The following is a 16,937-nucleotide window of genomic DNA, read 5'->3' as shown; positions in this document are numbered from 1 at the left end:
GGAATCTGCCCTGGTTCCTTGGTCAGGCCAGCCATCTAGTATGTCTTTGCACTGAGCTGAAGGTCTTAACTTGTCATCACCAGACCTTTTACTGCTCTTCTGATCTCATGCAAGAGAAAAGTGAATAGAAAAATGAGAAGTAAATTCCAGTACAAAAGCTGTTAGTTTTACTAACAATCCCTTGAGTATTCCCTGATTTTGTGATACTGGATTTATTCTAGGATTTAAGCAGTACAGGCAAATGCTAAACATGGACCAACATCACGAGTGGTAGGCTTTTCTTCTGGCTCTAAATATCAGTATTGTTAATCAAAGATAAAGCTATTTACTGAACAAGTTATTGTCTCCACACATGAGCTGAGGCGACAGGATCTTGGCCAGATGAACAGATCCATGTTTGTTTGTTCCTCTGCATGGAACACAGTCCTGCCCTGCAACACGTATGCAGCTTTGTTGATTTAATATCTTGGAACAAATCGTCTGAAATGAGCACCAGCCTCTCGTAAAATGACAATCTTGCAGTCCTTGCAAACCTCCTGCAAAGTCACAGCCTGAGATGTGTTGGATGCATTCCTCAAAGCTGATTTATTGAAAAGGTGTACTTCTTAGTGAAGGTCTCATCCCTGAAAAGCAAGTGTTGTTTTGTATCTGTTTCAGAGAAGCACACATACTTCGTTTATCTCATATTTAAGAGATTAAATATATGTATAAATCTCTGCAGGTGGGATAGGAGATTGCATGCTTCTTTCAGGGCACAACCTGTTCGATTGGACTGACTGCATCTAGCAAGGTGAAGTCCCTTTCCTCATTGGGGATGTCTAAATGCTGTTCCCACCTGCATTTCCAGTAATGCCTAGGCTGTGTGCTGAGATGCTTTGGCCTATGCCAGTAAAAAAAGTATGTAAAGATTCTTCCACATCACCACCTAAGGATTGGATGTCCAAGGTCCACATTCACAGTCCCCTGACTGTGTGGTGCCTGATTTGTGACCAGAGTGGTGGCCCCAGCTAGGGAGATGAAAACTCCTTTCCTTGGTCATTCTGTGGTTTTCAGGGGGATGCCTTGAGTGCTGGAGGGGCCACACACAACCCAGCAAGGGCACCCTGAAGCACGTGGCAGACACAAAGATTCTCCATCAGTCCAGACAGAGCAAATATCTTCCTACCTCACTTCCTGGAGGATTTTTCTCCATGAGTTGGCTTCTGCCATGCAAGGCAGTGGGCATTGGTTTCCCAGCTGGATTCTTCATCTTTCTACCTGTCCGTTTTATATTTTATAAACCTATATAAGGATCATTTTACAACTTCACTCTTATAATCTACTCCATAAATATTTTACGAGCTGCCTGCCAATTTGCAAGTAGTTTTTAAATAAGACATGATGCCTTAAGAATATTTAAGGTCTCACTTTTTTTTCCCTCTGATACTTTTATTGAAAAACACAGAGTTGTGCAAGGAAGACACCTGCTTTCTAGACAGAGAAACTGGGACAAATCCACAACAGGAGTAAATGAATTGAGATTCAGGTGTTCTGCTGAATTATGTTACCTTTTTGGCTGAGTGTCTCCAGCTCAGTGGGAGATGAAATAAGTGTCAGGATATTTATGCTTTTGCTGTGCATGATATGGAAAAGATATAGGAAATCCATGGTATGTACAATGATAATAAGCTGGAGAATGAGTCTTCCATCGAAGCTTTTGACTTGCAGCTTTGCCATTAAATATTAAGAGCAAATGTACATGCAGAAATGGATTATTTCACAAACAATTGGGAGCTTTTTCTTCTCCCAAAATATATTGCAAAACCACAATATTTAGATTCTTTGACCTGCCAGGAAGATTCACAAAGTGAATCAGGACTGTTAACCTGAAATTGAAGATTTTTATGGGATTTAGTTGGGGGAAAAAGAATGAAAACTGCTTGTGTTATTTAAAGCACCTGAAGGTCAAAAAGGGAAGAAGTGCAGTTTAGTCAGTGTGTACATAGCATGTTTCTCTGGGTAGTTTAAGAAAGTGAGTGTGAGAAGGGATCAAGTGATTGCAATAGGCAGGTTTTGCAGCAAGCTTTATTAGTGACACCCAACTGTTGCTTGACAGTCACAGTCTACTAGCTGCCATTTCACTTTGATGTGTCTTGTCAAGGCTTGTTTTAACAATTCTTTGGGTGCCCCAGAGCCTGGTTTCATATGCTAATATGACGTGTTGCTGTATGTGTTACCCAGCTCGAGAGCAGGGTACAGCTGGAGCCAAGTGGTTTACATTGGCCCTTTGAGTGTGTCCCTGGGCAGTAAAACATGGACTGTTGTGCATCAGGGTGTGCTTGAATCACTGGATGCAAGGGATGGCATGTTCCCAGTTTCTGTCTTCTCTGTCTTTATGGTCAAAGAATCGGGAGATGCAGGTCATAAAAAGGATGATGGTAGAAAAGCATCTTCATAGGTGAAGTACTCCAAACCTGAAGAAGAGATGAGGGCATCTGCTTCAAAAGGCAAAGAGAAGAAATCTTGGATATGTGCACTTGGTAAAAGGATGAATTAAAATACATGCGTGTTTTTAAAAGGAAAATTGAGTTATGTGCCTTTGTCCAGAAAAATTACTTCTGCAGAAAATTGGTGTCACTTTTGGCAACTTGCAGCAGAAAAAAATGGAGTTCCCCAAACTGGGACTTGATACTGAGACTAATATCTCTAGTTTATTCAGTTAAAGGGGGAGGTAGTACGATGATGAAGGAGAGGGTTTGTGAACACCAGCATGTGCTTTGAAGTGAGCCTTACTCCCAGGGTGTCCGTGTAGACCAAGTGCTTAGGGTTGGAGTTAATTATGTAGGACCCCACCTCAGGAAATGGCACTGCTGCCGCTGGGGCAAGGCAGTGAGCACAGATCCGCAGATAACTGGGCCGTGTGTCCGGGCACCTCATTGCCATTATTGAGGGTTTTGCATTCAAAGTGTGATGGTCTCAACTTGGTTGCTACTGCTGAAATCGTGCCCTGCATGGATAGCCTGGCTGATTATCAATTGCGATCTGTTTATCTCCCTGCCTGTGTTCGCGGACTGCCTGTCATCTTTCCCCTTGTCTTCTACACCTTATCTTGATCCATCCCCCTGCGCTTGCACAACCTTTGCAATCTCTGTTTTTCCTTCCTCTCCCCATGACACAGGTATCCCCAAGGTAAGCTTCCTCTTCCCTGGAGTAGCCCTAGAAGCTCATATTGCTTTTCCCCTTCTCAACCCTATGGTGTCCAGCTCTGCTGGGTCCAGCTCTGCGACAGAGTTTTGTCATGTTCAGGATTTTGTTTGTAATTGTGATCGTTTCACAAACTCAGTGCCAAAATCCTATAGCCGAAAGGCTGGTGGGCCCCTTGCATCCAGGCAGACAGCAGTTCCCTGTAATAGGACTTCATGCTGAGGGCATGTTTCATGCAGATGCCTATTACTGCCTCCTCCTAATTGCAGTTTTGTTTCTGCTAATCGTATGCTCCTCCTTGCTGTGAGTGATGCTGGAGTGTTCACATGCCCCTAGCTCAAAAATCATGGGCAATGGAAGAGAAGTCTCCAAGTTTCTCAGCTTTAAGTGGCTTCTTAGTGTAATCTGAGACTTTCTTTGAGGTTGCCAGCTAGCAATCCCACTGCATGCTGACTGGCTTGCAGGTGTCTGTTCCAGGTTTTTCACTCTACCACGCAGTGTCCCTCAGTTTCATGTCCATGTAGTTTACTGTAAGGATGATCCAGTTCCCATACCCAGTTGTCATATCAGGTCCTTGGAATGACTGGCATATATATGTGCATCCTGCATATCTGATTGCAAATTTTTAAATGTATGTGTGTGTATAGCAATTCTCCTTATCTATACAGTTGTCCCGGGGCTTCCTGTGTGATTGTCTAAGTGAAGCAGATCTCAGAAATGGCACCAAATAAAAAGTGTAATGCCAGTGCAAAGTCATTGCCTAGAAAACCAACAAGAAGAATGAGGACTGAGCCAGGGAAGCGGGAGGAGATGCAATTCCCATAAGACTGTGGTTGCAATTCTATGGTAGGATTCAGCAGCATCCATGCACTGTCTAGTGCTAAGGTGGGAGCAAGATAGGTCAGGGAGGGACTGCGTGTCTTCTTCCATCTTTATTCTGCTGGGCAGAGGGTATTGTATGAATGGCAGAAAGTCAGGAGGTGTGCAGGAAATGCTGTGCAGAGCCAGAAATACATAGGAGACCCTTGAAGGCAATAAGGCAACAGGTTTTGATTTGGTTTAAGCCATTATTTTGCATGTGTATAAGGTGTTAATGTTCTCACAAGGCTGTTTTCTAAAGTATGAAAATTTGAAGTTCTTTGCAAATGCCCAGTGGATGAAGGGGAGCGTGCAAGACATACAAGGTAGTGCCTGCCAAAGTTCTGCAGTCCAGGAAATATTGTTTCTGCAATTCTTATGTTTCATCCCATTCCCCTTCCATTGTCCTTCCTGTTCTGGCTTTTTTGTCTTCTTAATAATAGCTACATTAGATGTAAGTTACAGTGGAGTTGTTCAGAAGCATCTCTGGGATTTGGAAACACAAGTCCTATTGAAAATCCATAGGCCTTGGGCCCTGAATCCCATTAGGAAAATTGCAAGTAGTTTGATGAGCCAAAACTGGGACAGCAGCAGTAGAGCCACTAGAGAGGTTAGGTTCATCACTGCTCTGGGTTTTTGTGTTTTGTATGATCTGAAGTGAAGAACGGAGTTCTGCCGTACCAGAGACAAAAACACTCTTCTGTTGTGTTTGGTTTTTTTAACAGGCGATGTGGCTATAGCAAGGCTAAACAAGATCCAGAAGAAGAAAAGATGCATTTTCATAACGGCCACAGTGAGTAAAGAGAAAAGATGTATATATGTGGTTTGGACTTTCTGTGGTAATAAGAAATACAACTGAGACAGTTTTCTGGGAAAAAAAAAAATGGTTTTGCTGGTAATTCACAAAAGAATCATTTGTTCAGTAGGTCCCCACCTGCCCCTGCTATAAGCCCCACAGAGAACTGAAAATTTGAACAGCCCTTGTATGTGCTGAGCTATTCACGCCTGTACGTTTTCAGCAGATCTCTCTAGTGAGCCATTTTGGTTTGTTCCTCTGTCTTTGCTGTGTGACCCATGGTGCTATTAATTTTGCCTGGTCGGCACGTAACAACTCTACATTTTTGTGGTTTGGATGCATCAGTCCAAAATACCTATTTGAAACCCTTGCTTCACCCCGGCCAGCCGTGAGGACCAAGCCCGCTGCTACTCTTTTCCTTGGATGCCTCTGTAGAGGTGTGAGGACTAACACCTACTTCTTGCTCCTAGGAAGCTTTCAAAAATGCTGTGTTAATGCCTTTGTATGCAAAAACCCTCTGCAGTGATGCTAGAAAGTAAATCTCATGGTTACTATCAGCCCTTCTACTCATCCAAAGTCAGCATTTGAAGAGCCTTCCTTCATCAAGTGCTGTGGGATCTGGGGACAGGTAACAGTGAGGTGCCTTTTGGGGTGGAAAAGGCAAACGCATCTTGAGTGAAAGTCAGATTTCCATTAGTGCTGTGTAATGAAGGCAGCAGGAAGCAAATCAATTAAGAGCCACAGTGTAATGTAACTGTCTCATTAGACTGATGAGCAATTCTTCATGTGAGTAGCCTTAATGATTGTCAAAACAAACTTATAATATGGATAATGAAAATACTTTTTCCCCTCTCAAATCCTCGGAGAAAAGGCCTGCTATCGATTATATTCATACTGGTACAACCCACAGGCTTTGTACTGCAAATATGCAGTGCATTTAAATCTCAGTAACACCATCTGAAATAATGTGGCTGATTGATTAACTAATATGTGACTGGTAGGGAATAATTTATTTCAGCTCTCCATCAACCCCTATCCATCCAGCTTGCTTCACAAGTTACTCCTGTAACATTTTGGTTTTTGCACTTTTCCTCCTGGTGTACTCTCTCCAATTCCAGAAAGGGATCCTTTTTGCACCAGACCCCCGAGCAGCCCATTACACAGCACCAAAAGGGACTTTTAGCTGTACAGCATTCCAGCTGAGCACTATGATGTACTTTTCTAAGTACACTGAAGTTGCACGTGTGTCACATATAAACTAAATATAATTTTCCAAGAATAGTATTAATTTTCACCGTAGAAATGGACTTCCTTGCTGCAGTGTTTTCCATCAAAGCAGAGTTCAAGGAGTGTGTAATTACCGTCTTCCATATTGTCATGTACCTTTAATGTTTTAAATTTGTGTCTGCAGTTAAACTGCCTGGAGTAAGGACCTACATTGATCCCCACACCTATGAGGACCCTAATCAAGCTGTCCACGAATTTGCAAAGGAAATTGAAGCTTCATGCATAACTATTGAAAGAGTTATTGGAGCTGGTATGGAAATGCATTTCATGACCCTTAGCAGTGTGATGGGTTGGCTTTCTTATCATAAGAGATCTGGGAAGGGCCATTAAATATTTGAGCTATTAGTTACCCTTGAAGTGATGGAGTGAATGTTCCAACTGAAGTTTGGGACAACCCTCTCTTTGTCTGCAGTTTTGAAATTCAGTAACTGAACTGAAAGTTTCAGAAAATGATCACATTTGGACCAAGCTGAGTTATTTCAGTGGATGCTAAGGGAAATGAGTCACTTAATTTTCACATTCTTTTTGCCATTTTAACCTTTTTCACCTCCCTCATTAAGGTCAGTCTTGAAGAAAAAAATTAAGAAGTCATCTGGGAGATTAAAAAAGCACAAACCAAAGTCCAAAACTTTAAACTTCCTTGGTTAAAAGAAGAAACTCCATTTTCCTTCCAGTTAAGATGTTTTGTTTAGACTTGCATCCAACTTTAGGAGTATTTTCAATGACCTAAAATTATGGGGTTTGGGGTAATTTACTGTTCACCAGAAAAAAATATCCATTTGGGTTACTTTTTAAAAAGTAGTCATAAAATTGTAAAGAGCTAATACTCTATGAAAATAAATGATACTGTGAAAGGCTAACAGCATTCCATCTATGTAACTTAGCAAAGCAAGGTTAAGAAGCAAGTGGTTTGTGTTTTACACCTATCCATACAGGGCCATGGTATAGGGTGTGACAGGACTTTTTCATCTAGTAGACAAAAGTATGAAATAAAAAAAAAAGCCCAGTGGAATATAAAGCATAGCTCTTTAAGTAAAGGAAAAATACATTTTTATTCCTGGTTTTCTTGTGCTTGTGAATTACTTGGCTTCTGGTACACCAGATATTTGATATGGTGATACTGTGATGTTCAGTAATCCACATCCATGAGTGCAGGGCAGGTCTGCATGCTTTTGATCAGCTGAGGCTGAACTACATCCTGTAGACACATTGTGTTGTGCATTCCCTGGACATGCCGTGATCCCGTCCTTCCTGATTTTTCTCTTAAGGTGAATTTGGGGAAGTCTGCAGTGGGCGGCTGAAGCTGCAGGGAAAGCGTGAGTTTCCAGTGGCTATCAAAACCCTGAAGGTGGGCTACACGGAGAAACAGAGAAGAGATTTCTTGGGAGAAGCAAGCATCATGGGGCAGTTTGACCACCCCAACATCATCCACCTGGAAGGTGTCGTCACAAAAAGTAGGTACAACTTGCTCTGGAGTGCTCTTCTTGAACTCTGGCTAATGGGAGAGTTGGTCAGGGGAAGAAGACTGAAGTTACTCACTTTTTGACTGCACCTTTCTTAATTCCTCAAATAAAAATGAACTCCCTTGCCTGAAGTGTCACTCTTGATAGGTCCAGCCAGAAACAAGTTCACCAACACGGTAAAGGGGGTTTGTACACAAAGAGTTTTAGTGTTCATCTAACTACAGTGGATAGATAATGGCTAAAATGATAAAAAACTGTAACTGCCCCTGCAGACCTTACCTGACTTAGGCATAATATGCATGGGTTAAGAGAAAACCCCTCTTTGAAGGCCCAAAATCAAATTACACAGAAACAGGAAATGTTTTTGGCCAGTCTCATGCAGTGTGGAGATGATAGAGATGGCAATAAGCCTGGGATGTCTGGATGCCAGTGGAGTGTGCTGCCTGATTCCTGCCTTGAAAGTAGTTCAGCAGTACATACCACCTGTAAAATGCAAGATCATTTTTAACGCAGCAACACCAAACCAACCACTAAGTTTTCCAAGCAGGCTTGCCTCTTAAACCTGCCTTTTTTTGTTCACTTTTGAAACCACATGATCCCAAAGGTCAGCAAAGATGTGCTAGGAAGTAGGAAGTAATTTCCCAGGCAGGGAAATGAGGAAGATTTTGCTACCAAGAGTGTGGGAGAGGGAGGAACTCATCCCACAAACCCTGATGATTTCCAACGATGATGTTTTGAGGCACCACTGAAGCAAAGCCCACCCAAAGGAGGGTAGTACTGAGTCTAGTGATCACTCATATGGATGTGAGCAAGAACAGAAGGTTTCCAGAAGCAGGGAAGAAGAACAGGATTGTAGCTGAAAATGACTGGACTGTATAAAACCACAGTTAAATCAAGGTCACCCTGGGATTTGCTACTGATGCCTCTGGTAATAGTTGCCTATGGTGCTGACATATAGATTATAAGTGGGGTTGAGGGCTTGAGGTAAATGTGAAATGTCTGGCGAAACATCACAGCACAAGAGTTACTGAGATCTGACTTCTCAGTTAGCAAAACCTTCCATAACTTTCCCAGCCCAGTTCCTCTCCGAATTACTGCATGAAGATAAGGGCAGGGAAAGGGACAGCACATCCAAATGTGCCCAGTCCAAGCCTCTCTGGCTGTTGGTGCTGTGCTGAGGCTGTGGAAAATGTGCAGAGGCATTGTTACTCATTCATTTTAAAGTCTTGGAGAATCTACATTATTTGCATCAAGGATTATTTTGTTGAAAAGAGCTACTACTTTATTTTAAGATGTCCCTTAAATGAAGAAGCACCAGCATTACAAGTGTGAATGGCTGTCTCCCCTCGCCTTCATGTTTGGCAACATCATAGCTTAGCTACTACTGTTCAAGTGGCAGTGTTTGCTGCCATGTGGCTGCTGTTGGTACTATTTGTCATTCGTCAGAGGAAGTGTCTCCAACATTAGTTCTTTTTCAGAGCTGCAGTAGGCAAGGTATAGAGATGCTAGCTGTTTGCCCTGTTCACATCCTCATAACCTACACAAAATCAGTGCTCTTTTGCAATCAGCAGCCTTTTCTTGCATTTTTTCTTTGATATTGCATTTTCTAAAACTTTTAAGAGAAGAAAAAAAATAAACAAAATAGATTTCTCCCAGAAATTGAATAAATATCAAAATCTCTCAGGGACACCTTGTGTAACACTTAACACATAAAAGCTCCAATTTCTAACCCTGCAGGGATTGGTTTAGAATATTGGGTAGAATATTGGGCAGGAAGAGAGTGATGATTATACATCCATGAAAACTGCTACTGGCATGGGCTTGAGTCTTTCTGGCTGCTGGGGCCTCAAGGGGTGGATGGGAATCCCACTTTCAGAGAGAATGTGCCTCCTTAGCAAGCTCCCTTTTATATAAAGTGGGCGTCTGCTCCAAAGACTGTGCAAACACCAGGAGCTCTGCTTCTGAATTGGACTTGGAACAACTGGAGTTTGGATGCAGGGTGGGTACATGCACCCTGAGCTTCTCATTAGCTCAGTACACGCTAGTTTATTCCACTCAAAATTTCTTCCAGCAGCATCTTCACAGCTTTTTTCTTTTCTTTTACATGGACTAAAACAACCTTTATGAATCACAAACTATGTTGCTGTCTCAAAGTATTTTTTAACTTCTTTTTCCCTTCAGTGTTTCATTCATTGGCCTATTGTAGATTCAGGTCTTAGGGTAAAATGTCTTTGCTGCATCATGATTTATTTTGGAAGTAAATTAAGTTGAATTAGGCCATTTTTAATTCTGAAAGATAATATCATGCAGGGATTTCATACCATTTCACTAATATAGTTCAAATGCACGTTTTAGTTAATTTGGATTAACCATCTTCACTGTCCCCTCGCAGACAAGCCCTTAGCTATTTCTGCTCTACAAAGGTAGTGACAGCCCCGCTTTCATTTGCATGCCATTTGATTGTGCTGATGGTGTGCACATTGCTTTAGTACATTGATATGAGTGTCATCCACATACATTTTATGGCCACGTAATGCCAGCGGGAGGGAGCCCTGCTGACACAGAGAGTCAGCCCAGTGCTTTAGAAGGGCCAATGTTTACTTTTAATTTACTTCGTTGAAAGCTATCTATTTGTGTCTTCATTTCCACTCTCTTGGATATGGGGTTAATTTATTCCATGATTACTGTCAATGTGCAGCAGTCAGATAATGAAACATAAGTGCCAGAAATCTTATTTTCTTTTCTCTGATGGCAGCCAAAGGCAGGAGTCTGGAGGAGGTCCCCCAGGGTGGTGGCGTAATGAGACACCATTTTCACTGCCTTGAAGTGTCAGAGATAAGGGACACCATGCTACAAACGGGTGTTTAGTGTTTAAAAACAAACAAACAAAAATTAAATTTGAGACATACCTGGGATTTTTGTTCCCTGCAAATCCATTGACGCGTTTGCCAACCAATAGCAATGGCTCCCTCTCACGTGTAGCCCATGTTGTGCATAGACAGATGTCTGTCATCCTTGAGGATGAGGCCTGTTATTTTATTTGGGACTCAATATTTTTCATGGTCCCAACGTGCATTTCTCATATCAAAAGTAATACTTTTGGCAAGTTTCAAGCTCAGGCAATAGCTGTGATAGTAACTTATAAAGAATTGAGGCAGCACAGGTCCCTCATGCTGCAAAGGTAGTGTTTGCACAGCAGTGGGTATTTTGATGGACAAGTTCAAAATTACCTCTGTTGTGTAGATAATTAAGCAGTAAATTAGGTAAAATAGTTAAGGTAATGGGAAAGTGGGAAAATTAAGATCTAACTAAATGGTAGAACATGCGCCGATTTTTAGTATTTACCTTCCTTGCATGTTGTGACACGTAGCGGCTCTTGTTGCTCATTTCTATGAAAGACATTTATAATGCACTTTACAAATAATTGGCAGCTTCTCTTTTGTCTGTGCTTCTTGCTAGCTAATGGAAATTGATTTAAATAAAAAATAATTTACATGTTCTTATAAGATTTCATTGAATTTACAAGGAATGGAGCACACCACATTAATTATTGCTATGCCATTGTGGCAAGCTAGCGAGAAATTACATATAAAAACTGAGGAAAAACTATATATAATTACCATTAAAATGACTCGGGCATGAAAATTAATCAAACAGATTTGGAAAAACATTATTATTCCTGTCAACAATAGGAGACCAGATCTTTTGTTAAGAACTTTGATTTCCACTTGCACTCATTCCATACTTAACTAGCCTTTGTTCTGCAGAGTAAATATCCCTTTTCTTACTTCCAGTTGTGTTAACAAGGGTAGTCACATGGGATTACTTGAATTAGAAGGGATCTAATCCCATCCTTTCCTGGTCTTGGTTTTGGTGGCTACCAAGCTCAAGCTTCAGATCATCCTGGTTGTTCCTGTTGGGCTCCCGTTGTTACTTCAGGGTGTAAAACTCTAGGGAAGAGTCCTGAGAGGTCAATGCAAGTTTTCAGCTTGTTGGTGTAGCTGAGAAGAGGGTTGCCTGGGTTCAGTTTGCAACCTCTTCCTTGCAACCTCAGTCATCATCTAAACACTCTAGGGCTTGGTACCTCTAATAATATGGAATTACTTTTTCATCCCCTCCTCCTCAATTCCCCTACTTCTGTATATATTCTGGGAAAAAACATTTGTCCTCCTGCTGGGACAGCAGTGTCTTGGTGTAGATTTACTGTTGTATGGCTGTATATTCACATGCACATGCACTATGAAAAGACTTTTGTATTTTCATGTTTTTTAAATAAATTACTTACAACCTCGTGCACTTTTTTTTTCCAGGCAAACCAGTAATGATAGTGACTGAATACATGGAGAATGGTTCTCTGGATACATTTTTAAAGGTAATCCTTTTTCCAGGGAGACCTTGGTTAAGGTTTGGGTTCTTTTCAGATGGTTAATATCAATGAAAAAGTTTGCTGGGTATTGGTGCTGTCTAAGGAGGAGTAACTCAGTCGTCTGTTTGATCTACATGAACACAGCATTGTGAAGGACCTGGTGCATGCATTGATAGAAACAGACAAGAATAAATTGGAGGATATTATGTTTATTTTAGAAGGCAGTTGCCTGCATGGAAATTATTAACTTATCCTGCAAAATTTGATGTTTCAAGAGCACATCCACACTGCATCATGGCAAACTTGACAGAGTTTTTCCATGAAACATAAGAGCTAGAAAAGGGAGGTTAGGGGAAGTGGTTAGAAATGCAATGTGGCAACATCAGGAAGAGCCCCTACCCCCAAATATTCACATTTGAACCTCTACAGGTAGGACTTTGCAATTCAGTTGGGCTGACTGAGAAACAACCCACCCTGGTTCCCTTATACACATAACTACATGTGTTCCCTCCCAGTCACAGTCTCTTTATCAGTCACCAGTGGAAACAGCTCACTCCTTGATCTCCAGTTAAAAGAACTACATTTCCTTAGCTTTGTCTCTAGAGATCCTAATCTAAACAGTGAAACTTAGAAAAGCTTCATGGTCAGAGCATGAACGTAATGAATTATTAATTTTCCTGGTTTTCTTCCTTGGAGACTTGCCTTTGCATTTTTATTCATGCACACGCAATTCTGAGGGTGCAGAGACTCTCAACTCATCAAATGTCTCCTTCCTTTTGCAGAAGAATGATGGGCAGTTCACAGTCATTCAGCTGGTTGGGATGCTACGAGGCATTGCATCAGGAATGAAGTACCTGTCTGACATGGGTTATGTACACAGGGATCTGGCCGCCAGGAATATCCTGATCAACAGTAACTTAGTCTGCAAGGTGTCAGACTTTGGCCTCTCCAGAGTCCTAGAAGATGACCCTGAAGCAGCATACACGACTAGGGTGAGTTAGGAGGATACCAAACTAATTGGGATCAAGAAAAACGTATTCCCTGCCACATTTTAGTGTTCAGGCTCTCTAGTCAAGAGGTATCTACAAATCCAGAGCCTCTAAACTGTGCATGAGGGTATGATATGATGTTAACAGGTAATTGTTATCAGATTATTTTTGCAAAAGCCCTAAATTTATAGTGGGGATAGCCAAATAAGGCAGAACTTCATTAATAACTTTTAAGTTCAGGTTAGGTACATGAGTCAAATAGCAGGCTTTGCAAAGTTGCCATGCTCCCAGCTCTACTCTGGCCTCTTTGGCGAATACCAAAGGGAGGAAAGAGCAATTGCTGTGCTCAGGCACCCATGTGGAGACGTAAGCCACAGTCTTCAGAATAATTTGACCATTTAAAAATGTTGGTGTGTAATGAATGCGCATTGCAAATAATGCACATTGCCTTCAGCATAACACTGAGTAATTTGAGGGTAATTTCTCCCAACCCGAGAAAGAGCTTCTCCAGCCTCAGTGCTCTGCCCCTGTTCATCCTTGGTCAATTGTTTCAGGATATCAGCCCACCTATCCTGGTGAAGGTCACAGCACTGAAGAGATGAGGTGGACAAGACCCATCCTCAGCAGCACAGACTTGGAGAGAGCCTCCAATATTAATGGCAGTGATTGGCACACCTGGACAAGTCCTATTAGCGTGTTTTTTCAAGGGTATTGTTTTACGGGTAGTGGGAGCTCTCTTAAGTCACGTTGCCAGTTCCCACAGAGATCTGGGAAAGGTCTTTCAGCTCTTGGCAGTCACAGCCCCGCAATGGGACTCAGTGCACAGCTGGACTGGCATTTCCCTGCAGGCTGGAGGGCTCTCGGCCAGCCCTGCTGCGGCTGCAATGTGCTGCCATGTGCTAATTGGCACTGCTGAGAATCTGGCCCCTCACTTAAGGCATGCCCTGATAAGGCTGTGAATAAGTAATTATTGGAAGAAGAGACTTTTTAAAAGTTGCTGTGGAAGTGTGTTCCAAACCCTGTTATTTTCCCAATAACAGACACTGTGAGGGGCATTCAGGGAGACCGTGCAATATTTAGCTCAACAGTGAGAGGAAGGGACTTCACAGTAAAATATTTTTTTATATAAATCAAGGGAGACAACTCTTTAAACCCAACTGAGTAAAGTATTCCTTAATTCAATATCCCCTTTTCCTTCTCAGAGATGGTCTGAAGTTTTGATTTCTAAAATGATAGAAAGGGGAGAAGGAAACAGCAAAGCACATTTGACAGCTGTGGCATCATTTTCAGTCCCACAGCAGAGGCTAAGCAGGCTGGTCTTTGCACACACAGATTTCTGTGTCTACACAGATCCCTCTGCAGGATCAGGACTGCATTTAAAAAAAAAAAAAAAAAAAAAAAGGCATTACTTCCGCAGCAATTTGCATGAAGCCCTCGTTAGATCAAAGTCTTCCTTGGCTTCAGAGCTGTCTGTTCCTCCCCCGCTCGCTCTCAGAAATGGAGGAACGGTATTCCCTTACCAACCCATGCAACATAATTGAGATGTTGATCCTATACATGTCCCAGCATTCAAACAACATTCAAACAACAAACCTTCAGGACAGCCAATTAGTAGGCAGCCTACAAATGCTTATGGGCTGAGATAATGTGGAAAGGGGCCCCATGCTGTCAAACAGATTTACTTTAAAATTCGATGTCTCTTTCCAGAGAGAAAATAACATCCCTTGGTGCTCTGAGGAGAGCTGTTTCGTCTTCTTTTGCATGTTCTCTGCCCTCCTCTGCAATCTGTTTTTTGTGGGTTTTTTCCACTTCTTTTCCATTTAGGGAGGGAAGATCCCCATCCGATGGACAGCACCTGAAGCAATTGCCTTCCGCAAATTCACATCGGCCAGCGACGTCTGGAGCTATGGCATTGTAATGTGGGAGGTGATGTCCTACGGCGAGAGGCCTTACTGGGAAATGACAAACCAAGATGTAAGCACGTGTGAGAGCTGATGTGTGATGGGACTTTGAGGGCTCAGCATTCATTCCGCAATCAGAGAGGCAGAATGGGGACAAGATGAGGAGAGCTACTGTAAAAATGGCTTTGGTTCCCCATGCCAGACAGAAACGATCCTCCTGTTTGATCCTCCTTGTTTTTTGCAGCAACCCAGAACAGGCTGTGCGCAGAGGGAAATGTGTCTGCACAGAGGCAAGCCTGCTTCCCCCCAGCAGACCGCTGGAGCTTCACTAATGTTGTTAGAGCTGGAGCCTGTCCCTCCTCTACTTAATGACAAAGGCCTGCCAGGGGATAGAAGCTGATAAACTGGCAGTGTTTCAATTGCGTGTTCAAACCTCTGCTGCCACGTAAAGCAGCAACTCAAGAGAGTCATGGTAAGGGCTTTGTTTCCCTGCACAAAAGCTGGGTGATCTGATCTAGTGACAGCAGTCCACAGAGCTGCATCTTGGTTGTTTGTGCATTGCTGATCTCAAGAGAATAATTTTACTCCTGTTGTGAACATCTTGTAAGTTTGCGCTAACGCAAAGCTCTTATGACTCATTTGCACACTATCCTTCAAGTAGGGTCCCCTTGCTCGTGGGTTCTAGTGCCCCCTTGAGCTTCTGATCTCAAGGCCACCCTCTGAAGCATCTCCAAACAGGGAGGTGCCTGGGACACTGTCTCCTGTCTGACTGCAGCTCCAATCCCAGCCTGGCTAAGGATCTCCTGATCCTACTGCAGGGCTACATTCTTTCCTGAGCTCACCATCGAAATCTGTTCTTGTCCAAGGGTAAAAAACTTAACCCTGGGGTTGACAGATTTTCTAGGCCCCACCTTCCTCTTCGTATCTCCTAGAACCATGATGGTGAAGGTCTTTGAGGATGTCAACTAGCGCACGAGGTTGGGTTCACCATGAGGCATGCGAGGCAGCCCTGCTGCCTGTGGAGATCCTACTGCCAGATGGGTTTTCGCCATGGGTTTCCTCTGGTCACATCACCTGATGTTTTATCCCTTTTTATTCTTTTTTTAAGCAGCATCCCTATCCCCATGACTTTCTGCCGTTTCACTGGCAGCAAAGGCTCTGGCTGAGCATTCTGTGTCTCCTGCGTTTTCTTTGCGAGCCTTTGCCATCAGTGGATGTTACTACCTGTCATGCTGAGCTGCTGTCTCATCTCACTTTGAGTCCAGGCATGGAAGCGAGTGGTACCTTTGAGACGGTCACGCCACCTGAGCGCATTGTTTGGCATGAATGCCCCACTGCTTCTGCATTGCTGAGGCTGTCCCATTTGCAGGAAGTTTGGTAAAGCAGTATGTGTCTACACAGGGATTTATCTCAGTCAAATCCAGAGAGTTTCTTCCATAGTCTGTACAGAGAATACAACACTCGAGAGCCAAGCTTTTTCCCTCGCACTGAGCACTGTAACTATCTTTAGTGCCGATGCACTGGCATAGCACAGATGTTGTTCAGTAAACGCCAGGCTGAGATTACAGCTGGTGCCAGTGAAATAATGCTCCATGGTCAGGGGAGTCCCTTGTCTGGATCATAACACTATGAACATCCACACTTTGCGGAACTGTTTCAAAAAACCCAAATGCCTCCATATGCTGTGGGGCATGGGGTGAATTTCACACTTGCCTGGTGTGAAAGCAGAAAGCAGAGGACTGGTAAGATGTTTATATGCATCAGTTCCTGCTCAAGCTTTGCTTGTGTAACCTCTTATGTGTTACTTGCCTCTGCCTACGTGCAGATGGCAAGTACGTGGATGGTGGTGGCCTCAGACCTTAATTCAGGGCTGTGGTGTGTTCCTCCTGCAATTTTTGCCTTCCTCTTTCATCTCCTCTACTTCTTTCCTCCCCTGCTTGTCTTGAGAGAAGAGTTGATGGTATTAGATGCAGCGTGAGCTTTTGTGCAGAGGACCAAGGGTCACATGAATTTTGGACTCTGTTGCACAAGAATTTCTTGTTGCATGGCTTGTAATTAAAGCACATCATTTGCAAGCAGAGTTGATAATGAGAA

General features: G+C 42.8%; 1 protein-coding gene across 15 annotated transcripts in view; it reads left to right on the top strand.

Annotated features, from left to right (window-relative positions):
* EPHA5 (EPH receptor A5) overlaps window positions 1-16,937 on the top strand; it is a 202,952-nt gene that overhangs the window by 166,213 nt on the left and 19,802 nt on the right. For all 15 annotated transcript variants that reach the window (XM_050337744.1, XM_050337743.1, XM_050337738.1 and 12 more), the window contains 6 exons: window positions 4,767-4,834; window positions 6,249-6,374; window positions 7,393-7,578; window positions 11,898-11,959; window positions 12,736-12,945; window positions 14,767-14,916. In XM_050337744.1, the coding sequence (XP_050193701.1) occupies window positions 4,767-4,834; window positions 6,249-6,374; window positions 7,393-7,578; window positions 11,898-11,959; window positions 12,736-12,945; window positions 14,767-14,916 (802 nt within the window). The remainder of the gene's footprint in view (window positions 1-4,766; window positions 4,835-6,248; window positions 6,375-7,392; window positions 7,579-11,897; window positions 11,960-12,735; window positions 12,946-14,766; window positions 14,917-16,937) is intronic.

Source organism: Myiozetetes cayanensis, unplaced genomic scaffold, assembly GCF_022539395.1.
Source record: "Myiozetetes cayanensis isolate MyiCay16 unplaced genomic scaffold, myiCay2020 scf7, whole genome shotgun sequence".
NCBI classification, from domain to species: domain Eukaryota; kingdom Metazoa; phylum Chordata; class Aves; order Passeriformes; family Tyrannidae; genus Myiozetetes; species Myiozetetes cayanensis.
The sequence above is the reverse complement of the archived record's forward strand: the minus strand, read 5'-3'. Positions and strand labels throughout refer to the sequence as shown.